The sequence below is a fragment of the Dermochelys coriacea genome, chromosome 9, assembly GCF_009764565.3.
Source record: "Dermochelys coriacea isolate rDerCor1 chromosome 9, rDerCor1.pri.v4, whole genome shotgun sequence".
In the NCBI taxonomy this organism is placed as follows: Eukaryota; Metazoa; Chordata; order Testudines; family Dermochelyidae; genus Dermochelys; species Dermochelys coriacea.
Genome location: NC_050076.1, coordinates 44075416 through 44090358, shown reverse-complemented (window position 1 = coordinate 44090358; position 14943 = coordinate 44075416). Strand labels below are relative to the sequence as shown.

Sequence of the window (14943 nt, the reverse complement as noted above, 5' to 3'; positions counted from 1 at the left end):
TTACTTCAAAGCCTCTGCTCCCTTAATCCCTGCCAGCAACTGCTCTGTCCATGGTGCTATCATCTCTTTTACCAGCTAGGAAGCCAGTCCTTACCCTTGGAGCCCCAGGCCACAACTGCCTGGCTCTGCCCTCGCAGTTCCTTTTTTTCACATGAGCCCTGCTGAGCCCAAAATTGTTGGTCCCTGCAACCCCTCTCTGATAGGTTGCAGACCATGCAGCCACTCTAGGCTGCTCAGAGGACTCAGCTCCACTGCTCCCTCCTGGGTTTAACTTCTTCCATGCTGGTGTGGGGGTACATACCCCATCACAGGGCTATATGCAGAAGCAGTAATATGCTATTTATTTAATTAGAACTACAATATTTCAAATCTTACTGAGTCCAAGGATGCACTAGTATATGTCAGTGCTACTAGTGGCTTCTGCTAGTGCAATACACTGACTAGGTGGCTAAAGGAAAAGCATTATCATCTGTGGGTTTACCGAATGTGTTGAATTTATGGACCCACATCTGCAGAGCTGATCAAGGGAGAAAGGGCACTGTTGCACTGAAGGTGCCATTGTGGGAATCAGGGATCACAAAGAACCACAATGCTCTGGCCATACTCCCTTTTTAGTCATATCCTCTATGCTGGCCACAGGGAGAAAGCGAGTGACATAGGAACCACTCCAGCAGCTCCCAGCTACCTGAGGATGCTGCTATGTAGGAGAGATCACCTGAGGGCTGGATCTGTTGGATTTAGGGCCACTAAAAAAGAGGATGAATGTCTTTATAGGATGTATTGGGGGTCTGCTACCTCAGGATTGTTTTTCAAGATCCACGATATTTGGAACTGCTTGGTGTATTCTAAAGCCACAGAGACTTTTCCTTTCAGAGGTGCCTTTGTGAGTCAAGGCTGTAACAGGGTCAGCTATCACCCATGCGCATTCTCATGGCTAGAGGTCATTCTGGAGCACCCTGCCTGTTTCCTCCCTGTTCAAAGCCCCTTTCACAGACTCCAAACACTTGTTCAGTGGTCAGAAGAGGTATCTCCTTAGGGCTTGGGTTTATTCATAGAAGATAAACTCAAAATACAACACAGTCCCAAATTAAAGCCCAATTAACAACATTTCTCTTCCTCCTTCTAAGCCTCCCTGACTTGGGCCTTTCCTGCTTTGGCAGGCCACTCTGAGGCCCTACATGACGGGAGTCTCAGTCATGACTCTCTGCTATAGCCTATTCACTCCTATCAGTCTCTGATTCCTGAGCATCCCCCTTCTTCTTCTTCTTGGGCTTTGTGGCATAGCAGACTCACTTCTAGATACAGTCTATGACCGCCATGCACTGTGCTTTGTGTCTTGGTCATGACTTAGAATCTTGCACCTTTTCCTTGGGTTCTTGATAGATGTTGCAAAGAAAACTCCCCCTCAATGCTGCTTCCAGCTGCCCTTTAGAAGGGAAATTGCCTGATCCTCTCAGGTGCGCCTCTTTCAGTAATCCATGTTGGCTAGGCCCAGGCCCTCCAGCCCTTATTTATAGGGCAAGCCACCCTGTTGCAAAGACCACAGAATCATTCCCGGCAGGAATAACTTAATGGTATGCATAGACGGGGATGAGTTCCAGTAGCAAGATCCATCTGAGCACAGCGGGGGGCCCCCTGCAAAGCCATTTGATTGTGCCCACACACACTAGGCCCAAGATCAAGTGTGGAGCCTTCCCCACCCTCCTTTTGCTAGCGTTCATCCCACAGAGGCACCTGTTGTCAGCATGAGTTTTATATATACAAAAAAGGGAAAGTGACGTACAAATCAAATGACCAATGCTAATGACCTGTCTCCTCCTCCTAGGGATTTTAAAGTCCTGGGCATATTGCTCAGCAGCCTGCATAGAAGTGAATTCACAGTACCCGTTTGCCCATGGAAACCAGCCCCTCTCCTTTGGGAAATAAATGTAAATAGCTGAATGCACTTTAATGGGTTCCACTGAGCCTTGTCTAAAGATCATAATATGCAGTCACTTAGGACAGTTACCTGGGGACCACAACCAACAATTCAACATCCAAATTGTTGGACACCTGGTTTTCCTTGGGTCTCACTCAGAAGACTGAGGTCAACCTGCCTCTTTAAGTGATAACATGAGCTAAGCAAGTAACCTACTCTTGTGAAAGTGACAGACAATTTCCATAGTGTTACATTTATTTTTAAATCACTACTACAGATTTTATTTGCTTGCACTATTGAATAATTGTAAGCAGATTCCCCCCACACACACACTATTACCTCAAAATTTACAACAAATGCCAACCAAAATAACCTATTTTGGAGAAGACATTTTCCCATAGAGAAAAATTAGTGAGATATTGTAAGCAGCAATTATTGAATTAGCTGCTGGATTTTTTTTCTCTAGTTTTATAGTATAGGAATTTTATTCCCAGTTTATCTAGACATTTCTGACCATGGATGGCGCTGCAATATATTAGAGATGTGTGCAGCTACACACCTTTAGATTAGGCTGAAAAAATCAGATTGGTGTATTAAGTAAGTGACGTTCCTTTCCTTATTCCCCACCCTTCTCTAAACGGTTGCTTATTTTACAGCAATAGAAGCCAATTCAGATGTTTGCAGCTGACTCAGAGCTGCACACCTCTACTCATTTAAGAGAAAGGTGGGGAAAAGGGTAATTTCTAAAGTGAAACTAAAGTAGCTACAAAACAAAATATTTCCAAGATATTTAATTTCACGTCAATGCAGGTGAACTTTTATTAATTTTTTTAATCCAGAAGAACATCAAACCTTAGTACTTCAGTTCTTTTAATATACTGAAAGTTTTTTGCAATTAACAATTTTTATAAGAACATCCATGCTTGGTTAAAACAGTGGTCCCTCAGACCCAATATCCTGTCTCTGGCATTGGCAGTGCCAGGTGCTTCTAGCAGTTGGAGGATTAGAGACACCTGGAAATGTTATAAAAAATCTTATTGTTACTTTAGTGAAAAATAGATGATTTCAACCTTTTTTGTATAGAAGAAAAAATGGATTTTGATATATTCTGCTCTATTTCATTTTATAGATTATATTTCAGAAACAGGAATAATAATTTGCAGAGACCATGAGGTTTATCTTTATTGGCTTAATTTCCCTCTGCATGCTGATGAATGCATTAACAGGTAAGTTAACTTTTATATTTATCCTTTATTTTTTCCATCTGCCTTAAATATTTTAATCTAGATCTGTTGACATGCATTTGATATCAAATGTTATTCATACACCAGTCACAATTGCCTTCATTATTGGCAAACAGTATTCAAATTGTACCACGGAGTGACTGGAAACAGGGAATTCTTTATTCAGCTATTTCAAACACAGAAGTTTAGCTGTCAGTAGGCTCCTATCAATGCATTCCAGAGCTGGTCAGCTTTTGGGCTACACAGCACCTCTTTGTATACTGCAAACCCTTCTGAGACCTGCTACTGATTATTTCTTATTTATTTACAGATGCCCGGCCAGTACAGGATGAAGACGGTAATACTTTTCAGACTTTTTCTCCCTCTCCGCCCCCTACATTCCTAAAAATTGGAAGAGCCAGTTGTAACTGGCGGGCCCAATCCAAAATGCATTATAGTCAGTGGGGAGACTCCCATTGACTCAATGGGCTTTGGATCAGGCCTTGATATAAATGTTTTCATCTGCTGCTGATAAAGTATGAAATAAGAAGTAAATAAATAAATACATGGAGTGCTGCTAGGCAATAGATTAAAAATACAAACTTTTTTTTGCATATTACAAAGAGAGAGGATGTGTTAGCAAAGTTAAAATAAAAAACAGTAAAACTGATAGCTAAGGCATTTCCTTAGATGATCACCAAACTGTGTGTTTTACGGTGCTATCGTAAGTTAAGAAATACCAGACTTTTAAATATATTGGACTTGCAGGAACCTCAGGATGCATGTATACTTATTGGCAAAAAATCCCAATTTCCAGGACAAAAAGCTTTCAATCTACAAACGACCAGAAAGCCAATAAAAAAAAATAGGAACGCATCCGCAGCTAGAAAATATCAGTATAGTCTATGGAGCTATGCCGATTTATGTCAGCTGAGGATCTGGCCCATAGTATGCAACGTTTGCCTTTGCTTTAAAAAAGTCATCCTAACAACATTTCAATTGCCTTATTGATAGGTTTTGGTGCTTTGGATGTTAGCTAGTACTTCTGAAAACAGCACGAGGAAATTGTGTTGACCATATATTTGCTTAAATTCTTATTGAGAGTAAAGAGCAGCAATGCTAGACAATTTTTCAAGCACTGCTAGAAAAGTGATGGACGCAAACACTATACCACGTTCATTGAGATGTGTGTTGGCATGAGAGTGAAGACTGTCTTGGATCTGCGGATATCCAGTAACGTAACATTCCACTGGAAACAGCAGTGCCCATCAAAACATGAACCTAGGCAGACAATGGGGGGTGACATGGAAAGAATTTGACTGTATGTTAATTGAAAACAAACATTTTTTTAACTCCATGCAACAAACCTCATTGGCTTGCTTTAATCATACCTCACAACTCAATTTTTTTGATAATTTTTTCTGTGCTTTAACAAATTTAAGGTGTGTGCAATATTTTATTTGAACACAGGAAATAATTTTTGATGCAACATCCCAATAAAATAACCACATCTCTTCTTGGTGTGTATTTTACAATATAAAAACCTAGTTGGGGTAATATTTTACAGCTCTCATCAGCAAATGTGTTTTTGTTTAACATTGTGCCAAGGAGCAGACTGTAGCATGAACCTGGAGATCAGCTAATACAAGCAGTGAACTCTATTCCACAGACAACTGTGGCTAATTCATTTGATTTTGTTTTGTTACCATCTGTGACTATGCACGGCAAATTCTATCTTATGAAATTAGGGCCTGATCCCAGACTGCAGAGGACCGCTAGTTCCCACTAAAGGGTCTGATCTGAAGCTCATCAAAGTCAATAGAAACACTCACCACTGACTTCAGTGGGGTTTGGACGTAACCTAAACACTAGGGGAGCAGAGGTCTTCATCCAGCAAAGCACTGAAGCACACATGTGACTTTACGTTTGTAAGTACTTCTTCAGCTAAGTTCCACATATGCTGAAGTGATCTGTTGGATCAAGCCCCAAGGGTGCTCAGAACATGGCAGCATCAGGCCCTGAGCTCATTGAATTGGCAACTCAAATCCAGATTATTTTTTACATCCTGTTTAAAAACGAAGCCAAAACCTGGCTGTCTGCCAAGTGGGGAATGTCTGCGACTGTTGGACATTTTCTACTTGGATCTCTTTTTCCATCTCTATAGCCTTTGGTTTCTGCTATCTACATAGAAGAGACATAATTCTGAGGCTTCAGACCTCCACAAGGCACCTTAGACCCCAATCCTGATATTTGAAGCCTTCCCCCCGCCTCTCCAGCAGAGCCCTATTGATGCAAGAGTCAACCTGCATGGATCCACTTGCACGATCAGCTCTCAGAGTGGGTCTGCTGCTACTCCCTCTGTGTCTGAGAAGTCTCAGGAGGTGGCCTGTACCATGTAGGAAGCTGCAGCCAAATAAATGTTAATAATGTTATCATGGAAAAGTATAGAAGAGTTATCTGCTATTCACATTATTTAGGGGGAAAGGGTTCCAGTTTGGGATCCTCTTAGCTGACAGCAAGAATCAAACTTGGCTGGCATCCAAGCAGGAAGGACAGGGCACTCCTGAAAAATATTCCACTGAAATCGTTTGCAGTGTGTATAGGAGAAGCCGTATTTATTTGCAGAATAATTATTCAAGGTGGGAGGGTCTTGAAAGGTCTTGCTGTATAAAGTCATACCATGCCATCAATTTTCATGCAAAGCTCCCATTGATTTCATTTCTCTATGAAATGTCCTAATATTGAGCACAGCATTTTCAGTTACCCTACTTAATTTGGAGTACTTCTAGCTAGCTTAATAATAGCTGTACTTTACTTTACAATCACGAAGTGGGTAAGCACCTCAACACCCCTGTAAAACAGTTCACAGGGATTATACCTTAATGATGGTATTCCTTTCCTGTCCCAGGCAGATGAAAAGTGGTGGCGGGCGATGGCAAAGGTGACTTAAAGCCACCTTTGGCTGACCTAATTTTGGACTAGGCCTAGTCCCCAACAGCCCACAGCACAAAGTAGAACAGCCCCAGTTCTAAGTTGTGCCAGCTTCTAACAGCCCTCTGTGGGCCATTATACTAGACCATAGTGTACTGTGACCATGCCTTCTTTTGCCCCCTCCCTGCTCTGCCTATCATCCCCCCTGCACCAGGGGCAAAGGAGTTGGTAGTGTAGTTGGCTGTCTGCCAGGCAGAGAACCATTTGGGGGCATAAAGGGCCATAACCCTAGAGAGAATCAGGGCCTGAGTGAGGGTGAGTGACCTGCTCCATAGTGAGGCCTAGCACTAGAACCCAGGAGTCTAGGCTCCCAGTCATGTTCTAACCAACACATTTCATGTTATGTTAATCTAATTCTGCAATTTTTATTGTAGACCCGTATCAGGAACCTGCAGCCCTGCCATACTGGCCTTTCTGGTCCAGTGATTTTTGGTCGTATGTGGAGTATTTCCGGACCCTGGGAGCATACAACAGAATCAACGAAATGGCCAGAACCCTGTTTGCTCAATACCCTTTTGGAAATAACCTTGGTTATGATGTTCCCTATCACGAGCATTAATGATTTTGCTCATTTTGCTAAAGCTAGTGCTGAGACCTTTTAAATAAATTTACTGCTGCCAGTAAACTTGCCAGAATTGCCCATTCAGTCTGTTATGTTGTTTCAATGTTTTTAAACGTTCAAGCACCCTTATATTGTATAGCATTTCCATGTTTGTAAAATGGCAGACAATTAGTCCGGCTTTTCCTTTCAATCCAGTGTATTCTTTTGTGCAAAAATAAATAATTCATTGATTTCAATCCTGGTTTTGGCTGTTTGTATTTTAAAACGTATAAAAGTGCCCATTGGGTAGTCTCTGGACTTTGACCAAAATATATCAAAAACTTGTTGACCCAAATCGCCGTAAGAATCCTCCAACCCCATAATCACTCACTTTCTGCAAAAGCCAAAAGAAGAGATTAGCCTTAGTATTGTTGACCAGTAGATTTGGGTTCTGATAACCCAGTTTGGACACAGAATTCCACACTAAGGGCCCTCCACTGACAATGTTTTGCCACCTGCTCCCTCACTTTTAAATTGAGAATCTGTGGTTCCAATTCTTCACTATGTCTGAGTGCAACAGTGCAGAGTTGATTTTGGCTCCCTCATTCAATGCAAGTTAGTGCAAAAGAGATCCCACTCTAATTTATGCTGTTCCTACTGATGGCATAAAGTCCTTTACACCAACAGAGGACCAAATGTTGGGCAGGGAACACTTGGCACATGTGGGAGAGATTATCACAGGCTGTGTTTCCTCACCCTAGATATCTCTTTGCAAGCAGTTGGCACATAGTCTTACATAAATTCACAGTATACGCTTTTGGCAACATTTTAGGCAGCTTCATGTCCCATCACCATAAGGCTTTTCTCAAGTCAGTATATTCTCTAGGCACAGCATGAGAGGGTGGGGCTAGAGATCTCATTTCTCTGGACTTCTTTATCTTCCATCCAGTTTCAGCCCTACCCTCACCCTTCCTGTCTCCTATTTAACAGTCCCCAGCTGATGAGTTGATTGCTGTTAACTGGTTAATCACCCAGGCCTAATAAATTATCTCCCCATTTGGCCCTTGCAAGAGCGCTTATAAAGTGTGCAGAGTGGGAGCTAGCCCAAGGCTATTCCCACTTTATCACACAGATACACTTCCTTCACTTGTTGTACATAAGCAGAGAGCCCCCCTACACAGGGGAAATGCTCTGCTAGGAATCTCAAGCCAAGTCAAGGCCACTTTCTAAGGAATAGCAATAACTTTTGAAAATGGGACTCCAGCTCCTCAAGTCTGGTCTATACGCAGATTTTGTACCCATACAACTATGTCAGTTAGGGATGTGATCTTTTCCCCTGCATAGGTATATCAGCACAGCCCCTAAGGAGGGTGCAAGCTACCAGCATAGTTTATACCTGTTCCTGTATGGGAACAGTTATACTGGTTTCAACATAGCGCTCTTGTCTAATGGCAGCCACACCAAGAGATTGTACTGTGTTAATTCTGCCAGGGCAGTTAAAGTGGTACAGCTTTGGGGTGCCAAGAAGGCCTAAATCACTTTGGTGCTTTTGAAAGTGTTCCCGTTGCTCTTCTGCTGAACGTGAAGGGAGGATTTTTTCTAACCCTGATGCTGGTGGGCAGAGGATTAACTAAGACTGCGTAGACTGTCATTCCTTCATCAGTTGAGACTGAGCCGATCACAACACGTCTTCCAAATTTATACAATCTTATTCCAGTCGTATACCTTATCACAAAACTAAGAAGTGGCAGGAATTAGGCTCTGGTTCTGGCCTGATGACCCAGGAGGGAAGTGTGGATCTGACCAGGGCCGCCCTTGCCAGCAACTCTCCCAGGCCACGTGATGCGCATGGGGAGCCCTAGCCCCGCTGCAAAGGGTCATGGGAAATTCTGTAAAAAGAAAAGGAGGACTTGTGGCACCTTAGAGACTAACAAATTTATTTGAGCATAAGCTTTCGTGAGCTACAGCTCACTTCATCGGATGCAAATTCTGTGTAGCATAAGCACTCACCAAGCGCCGGGACTGATCATGGCTTGTGCCTTGCAGGGAGCAGGGTGACTCTGCCCCAAGTCGGGCCAACAGGAGCCCGGAGCTGTGCTTCCCCTCAGAGGGTAGGAGCCCTCCGCTCTCCCCAGGAGAGCCAGGTAGTCCTAGGGGGCGGGGAGAGCTACAGCAGCAACCAGGGCGGCGCCTCAGGTCTCCCCGGCATCATAGAGCGATCGGTCCTCCTGGCGTCCAGAAGGGCCATGTGAGTGGAGCTGTGCAGACTCTCCTGGCACCGGAAGCTGGCGGCTTGAGCTCAGACCGGAAGTGGTTACCAGAGGGAAGGCGGTGCCGAGCGGGGCCACTCGCGAGCCGGGGACCTAAGGAGGCGATGAAGCCCGCAGTGGACGAGATGTTCCCTGAGGGCGCAGGGCCTTACGTGGACCTGGACGAGGTGACGATGCTAGCGGGGGAGGCGGCGCGCGCAGCCCCCCGCTGTTAGGGAGGCCGCGGGCTGAGCTGGCGGTTGCGGGCTCGCGCTTGGGGGAGCGGGCGGAGGAGGAGCTCGTGTTGCGTCACGTGTTGACAGGATGCGAGTTTGGGCAGCGGTCTGATTGGCTGGTTCCTGGCGATTTCTACAGGGCGGGGCAGCCGGGGGGGGCATTCATCCCCCCCCCCCCCCGCGTTTCCCTCCCTCGGGGTCTAGCGGCTGTGCTGGCCTGGTGTATGGTGCGGCCCGTCCAGCTGCGCGCGACCCGTGCGTCTCTCTGGGCTGCTGGGGGGCCAGGTCCGGCCCCGCTGGGGTGTAGTGTGCGGGCTCCCCAGCCAACGACAGCTAAATACAGGGCCCTGCTCCTAGGACCCACCTATTCCCTGGCCTAAGGCCGAGCCCTCCGCTGACACCACGTGTCTTTGGCGGGAAACCTTATGTCCCTAGTGTTAAGCGATGCCCAGTGACAGCCCTGTCCACCTGCGGGTTAAATGTTCAATAAAGGGACCCTGCTCCTAAGAGCCCCGCAGTCCCTGGCCTAACGCTGAAATGGAGAAGGGTGAATTGCAGGGTCCCCCAAGAGTCTGTACTGGTCCGTACAGGTCAACGTATTCACAGGTCATCAGAAAACGGATAAACAGATCGGAAACGTTTGCAGATGATACTAAATTCCTCAAGCTAGTTAAGTCTAAAGCTGACTGAAGAGTTACAAAGGGATCTCAGAAAACTGGGTGACTGGGCAACAAAATGATGGATGAAATTCAGTGTTGATAAGTGCAAAGTAATGCCCAGTGGAAAAGAGTTATAGGTGCAATATAATGGGGTCTGAATTAGCTGTCATCACTCAAAGAGATCTTGGAGTTGTTTTCTGAAAACATCTGCTCAGTGTTAAGTGGTAGTCAAAAAAGCTGCTAATGTTAGGAACCATTGGAAAAGGGATAGAGAAGAAAACAGAAAATGTAATGTTTCAGAGTAGCAGCCGTGTTAGTCTGTATTCGCAAAAAGAAAAGGAGTACTTGTGGCACCTTAGAGACTAACAAATTTATTTGAGCATAAGCTTTCGTGAGCGACAGCTCACTTCATCGGATGAATTCAGTGGATTCTGCATCCGATGAAGTCAGCTGTAGCTCACGAAAGCTTATGCTCAGATAAATTTGTTAGTCTCTAAGGTGCCACAAGTACTCCTTTTCTTTTTGAGAAAATGTAATGCTACTAGATAAATCCATGGTATGCCCACACCTTGAATACTGGGCGGTTGTGGTCTCCTTATCTCAAAAAAGATATGTTAGCATTTGAAAAGTAGAGAGAAGGGCACAAAAATGATTAGGAGTATGGAATAGTTTTTATGAGGAGAGATTAAAAAGACTGGGACTGTTCAGTTTAGAAAAAAGACAACGGGGGGAGAATATGATAGAGGTCTATAAAATCATAAATAGTGTGGAGAAAGTGAATAAGGAAGTGTTGTTTATACCTCCACAAAACATACAAACCTGGAGTCACACGATGAAATTAAAGAAGTACGTTTTCACACAATTCACAGTCAACCTGTAGAACTCCTTGCCTGGAGATGTTGTGAAGGCCAAATTATAAATCGGTTAAAAAAAGAATAGGTTGATTAATAGCTATTAGCCAAGATGGTCAGGGATGCAATCCCATGCTCTTTGTATCCCTAAGCCTCTTGACTGCCAGAAGCTGGGACTGAACAACAGGGAATGGTTAACTGAAAAATTTCCCTGTTCTGTTCATTCCTTCTGAAGCATCTGGCCCCAGCCACTGTCAGCTGGCCTAAGGCTGGACACTCAACTGAAACCACACATCTGTAATGGGAAGTGTTACATCTATAGTGTTAAGTGATCCTCAGAGATCCCTGCAACTGGGAGAGAAAACATTTCTCCATCTATTTTCAGTATATTTATTTTGTCATTAGACAGCACTTTGTTCTAGTGCTTAACTACCTTTATAGTTAGTAAATTTTTCCTGATGTCTAACCTAAATCTCATTTGCTGCAATTTAAGACCATTCCTTCATTTCTGTGTTCCAGTGGTTAAGGAGAAAAATGTATCACCTTCCTCTCTATAACAACCTTTTACATAATTGTTTTTATGTAAAGTGCTGAGTAGAGTGGAAGAATTACTTCTTGAGTCTTGCTTACAACACTCCTGCTAATACATCCCAGAAAGCTATTTGCCCTTTCTCTTCACTCCCCCCTCCCCGCAACAGTACATTACTGTGGTGTCCTATCACAATCTGTTTGCTTAGAATTTACTGCAGGATTGGGATCTTGGTTATTTCTGTCACAGTTTCACTACGAAATTTAGCAAATGACAGGCTGGGATAAAATGAAGGTTATTGCCGATAAAACAAGCTAAGTCCAAGCTCTCCAGAAGCAGGAGAGACAATCATGTCACGCAACTCAAATGAGTTGTACAGAGGGCAACAGAAGCGGGAAGAAGATGGGGCAATGTACTATATATCTCGCATGTTATTTTGCTAGGTATGTAAATGTTTGTATGAATGATCAAGATAATTAAATGTGTACAAAGCTTTAAATAGTGAATATTATGATTTGCCACTAAACTAGATGACAAAACACTGTTCTTTCTTAGGCAGGAGGAAGTACAGGTTTATTGATGGACTTAGCAGCTAACGAAAAGGCAGTTCATGCAGATTTCTTTAATGGTAAGGCAATTCAACACGTTTCAGTTACCGTGCTACTTTATTTTTATATTTTAGTTATTTTATAGTTAGTTATTAATAGTTTAGTAGGTTTACAGTATTTGGTGCTAGAAATTAACAGCCAGAATCATTAGTTTAGGAAGCAAGAATAGCCAAGACCAGCCTACCTTAGATTTTATCTTCAGTAATGTAGCATGAGAGCTGCTGCTGTATTTGAGATAAACCTGCTTTTGGGTTATTTTGTTCTTTACATGTCTTGAACTTCAATTTTTGAATGGAAAAATTACATTTTGTGATATTTCAGTTTTTACTTTGTCACATTTGTAATAATTAAATCACATGAAATATAAAACTGGGCAATGTATAAAACTTGCTTGCCCGCTTCCACCATCTCAAAATGAATTTATTTCTCGGATTTGGTCATTCCAAATGAAATTGCCCAGTCATAGTTGCAGGACTGACTCTGTGTTAGTAAACTTTGACGAGTAGTATATAGAAATTGTGAACCAAGTTATTGTTTACAAGAGATTGCCTCATATATCAGTACTTCAAATCCAAAACGTGGTAAAATGGTTGGATGTTACTATTTTCAAGAATAGCCAGTTGCATAATTGAGGAATAAGATAATTTCATATCTGGCCAGTTTTGGATTGGAAATACCACATATGCCTGGGCAATACACATTTTCCATGTTTGGTAAATAATACAGCTTTGACAGCTATAGAGCAAAGAACTGACAAACCCATGGTATTACTAAAATGTACTGTGGTTGAGGCATCATTGTCACAAACTATGGAGAATGATTAATCTCAAAAATGTCTTGAGATTGCTTAGGGGTTCTGTCTATGTTCAAAGTGGTGTTGTTTTTTTTTAAGTTTTTACATCTGGTTAGTAAACCCATAAATTAAAGTGGTTTTATTTGGAATGACCCAAGTTTTTTTAGTGCATGAGTCTTACAACTGAAAGAGTGACTGTATAGAGTAGAGCCAGGCACAAGTGCCATGGAAGCATCTCCATAAAGTTCCATCAGTGCATTTAAGTCAAGACATTGGAATAGCAAGGGGATCTAACCTTGGACCTCTCCTAAACCGGAACTGTGAATAATAGCAAATTGTATGGTGATGTTCTCAATAAGCAAATGTCCAACAAGGACTAGGTTTCAATGACAAGACTCATCTGCACATGAAACCGTGACAAGTTACAAACCCCAGATTTCAATACACATCACAAAAAACCCCCAAAGTTACTTAATAGAATAAAGGGTGCTGGGCTTCATCATAAGCATATTGTGGTGAGATTACAGTGTATTCTTAGAAAAAGAAACATGGGAGTAACAGACATAGCTATGATCTGAAACGCAGGGTCCTGAATCTACAAAACTCTTAAGCATGTGTGTCAAATTCAGCTTGAATGAGTGATACGTTATCAACTAACGCTCCAATCTTGCAACAGTGTATAAACATGAGACCAGTTACATGCTTAAAATTAAATACTTAATTGTTTTGCTGAATAGGAGCAGAGTGCTAATAGCATGTGCATAGGCACTATATTAATTTTCTTTTGTTGTTTTTGGAACAGATTTTGAAGATCTTTTTGATGATGATGACATCCAGTGAAATTATTCTTCTAACTATGCAATGCTAAGGTGTGGAATCCTCCTGTAGGATTGTCTCTTTTGTTTGTTTAAAAAAAAAAAAACCCAGAGAGAATCTGTGTGTTATCTCTGAAGAGCCACTGGAAACTAGAAGATCGGTAAAGATGACAGAAGAAAGGAGTTGCGAACTCTTATCACGAGAAGGTTACATGTAGATTTTCTTCAATTTTATTTGCTGATGTGCTTCTTGAATAAATATGAACAAAATCTCTCCCTGGGATGTACTTTCAATTTAATAGATGTTGTTGTCACGCACTGAAATTCCCTGATGAGCCATAATTTTGTAAAATCATTCACCATTACTTTTATTTATTAGGCAAAGACAAATTGCAGGCTTTACCATCTGCTAGATGAATTTTGTTTCTCATTGTGTGGGATTAAACTATCCAGTCTTTCTCTGAGTAAAACATTGAATGTATTTACACAAAGCACTATGAAGGAAATGTGCTTTCTACAATTTCAGGTTTTAATATCCAATTTCTATAGCTATTTTAGCTTCCATCCAAGAAATTTTTTTTCAAGAACAATAAATACAGCAATAATGTAATCTTAAAATGCTAAAAATGAAACATACTTTGTGATCCTAGATCACACTTTAGGAATATTGATTTAAAATACCCAGATCTATTTTAATGTTTGAAACTAAATTCTTCCTTTAGTGATGTGCCAGAATATATTTTAATATTTTGTGTCTCTTGAAGCAGTTGATGTGCTCATAACCGTGTTGAAGAGTACAAGTATGCTAAAGCTGACTGTTACCAGGCATAAATTTTATTTCCCACCTCTTAGTACAATTTATAGTTAAGAAAGGCATGTGTTTGTGTGCCTGCTCCTCCCAGTGTTCAAATACTGAGTTTTGCAATTAAAGGTACAATGGAAGTTTATAACTGGTATATGTGTTTTCATATTCAGGAATGCTACCCAGTTTAATCTTAGGTTTGACTGTATTTCATAATTTCTCATCAGAAAAACTAACCTTTGACTATGATCCTTATTCTAGACTAAATTATGTACAGGCTGCTCCTTTATAACTGCCCATTGCCTAATTGTAACCATGATTTTGACCCAAATCGTTGTATTTCACATTCCCACACTCTGATTAGGACAGTGCCTATTTTAGTACCGGGAGACCTTGCTCTTTTTATTTGCCCTTACTTGAGCAAACCTCTCTCAGAGCATGCTGTCTTCATTTAAAAAAAAAAGTGAAGGGCTAGTGTCTTTGCCTTCCCTGGCTCCATTTGCATGTCTAAACCCTGTAAGTTCAAATTCTCCTTTTGGCATCTCTTCTTTTATACTCTCTTCATTCTGAGTTGATAGCAGTATTAACGCAAGCTGTAATTTCCTATCTGGCCTTTGTAGCTGGACCCTTGGGGCCCTACACAGCTATTGACCTTCATTTCCTTTTCACATGTGACTCCTGTTTAAAAGATTTGAGGAGGTTGAACTAAAGGCCCCACACTTCCTAAA

The 14943-nt window shown here is 42.1% G+C and overlaps 2 protein-coding genes and 1 long non-coding RNA gene across 3 annotated transcripts; 2 read left to right on the top strand and 1 right to left on the bottom strand.

Annotated features, from left to right (window-relative positions):
• Positions 1-2230: 2230 nt before the first annotated feature.
• Positions 2231-8826, bottom strand: LOC119861440. The gene is made up of 4 exons (XR_005294884.2): positions 8684-8826; positions 8399-8562; positions 5445-5544; positions 2231-4422 (listed from the first exon to the last, which is right to left on the bottom strand). It is a non-coding gene; the product is annotated as an uncharacterized LOC119861440 (long non-coding RNA).
• OTOS (otospiralin) lies at positions 2574-6924 on the top strand. Its single transcript, XM_038416568.2, has 4 exons — positions 2574-2642; positions 3048-3144; positions 3473-3499; positions 6507-6924. The coding sequence occupies exons 2-4, from the start codon at positions 3087-3089 to the stop codon at positions 6689-6691; spliced, it is 270 nt and encodes an 89-aa protein (XP_038272496.1). The 5' UTR covers positions 2574-2642; positions 3048-3086; the 3' UTR covers positions 6692-6924.
• Positions 8707-13687, top strand: COPS9 (COP9 signalosome subunit 9). The gene is made up of 3 exons (XM_038416567.2): positions 8707-9110; positions 11753-11825; positions 13401-13687. The coding sequence occupies exons 1-3, from the start codon at positions 9048-9050 to the stop codon at positions 13436-13438; spliced, it is 174 nt and encodes a 57-aa protein (XP_038272495.1). The 5' UTR covers positions 8707-9047; the 3' UTR covers positions 13439-13687.
• Positions 13688-14943: the final 1256 nt, after the last annotated feature.

What these genes read in the sequence shown, in the direction of transcription:
- OTOS (XM_038416568.2), top strand. Translation starts at nt 3,087, where the DNA reads ATGAGGTTTATCTTTATTGGCTTAATTTCCCTCTGCATGCTGATGAAT. An exon ending in GCTGATGAATGCATTAACAG is followed by an intron (nt 3,145 to 3,472) that starts GTAAGTTAACTT and finishes ATTTATTTACAG; the next exon opens with ATGCCCGGCCAGTACAGGAT. An exon ending in GCCAGTACAGGATGAAGACG is followed by an intron (nt 3,500 to 6,506) that starts GTAATACTTTTC and finishes TTTTTATTGTAG; the next exon opens with ACCCGTATCAGGAACCTGCA.
- COPS9 (XM_038416567.2), top strand. Translation starts at nt 9,048, where the DNA reads ATGAAGCCCGCAGTGGACGAGATGTTCCCTGAGGGCGCAGGGCCTTAC. An exon ending in CTTACGTGGACCTGGACGAG is followed by an intron (nt 9,111 to 11,752) that starts GTGACGATGCTA and finishes GTTCTTTCTTAG; the next exon opens with GCAGGAGGAAGTACAGGTTT. An exon ending in TCATGCAGATTTCTTTAATG is followed by an intron (nt 11,826 to 13,400) that starts GTAAGGCAATTC and finishes TTTTTGGAACAG; the next exon opens with ATTTTGAAGATCTTTTTGAT.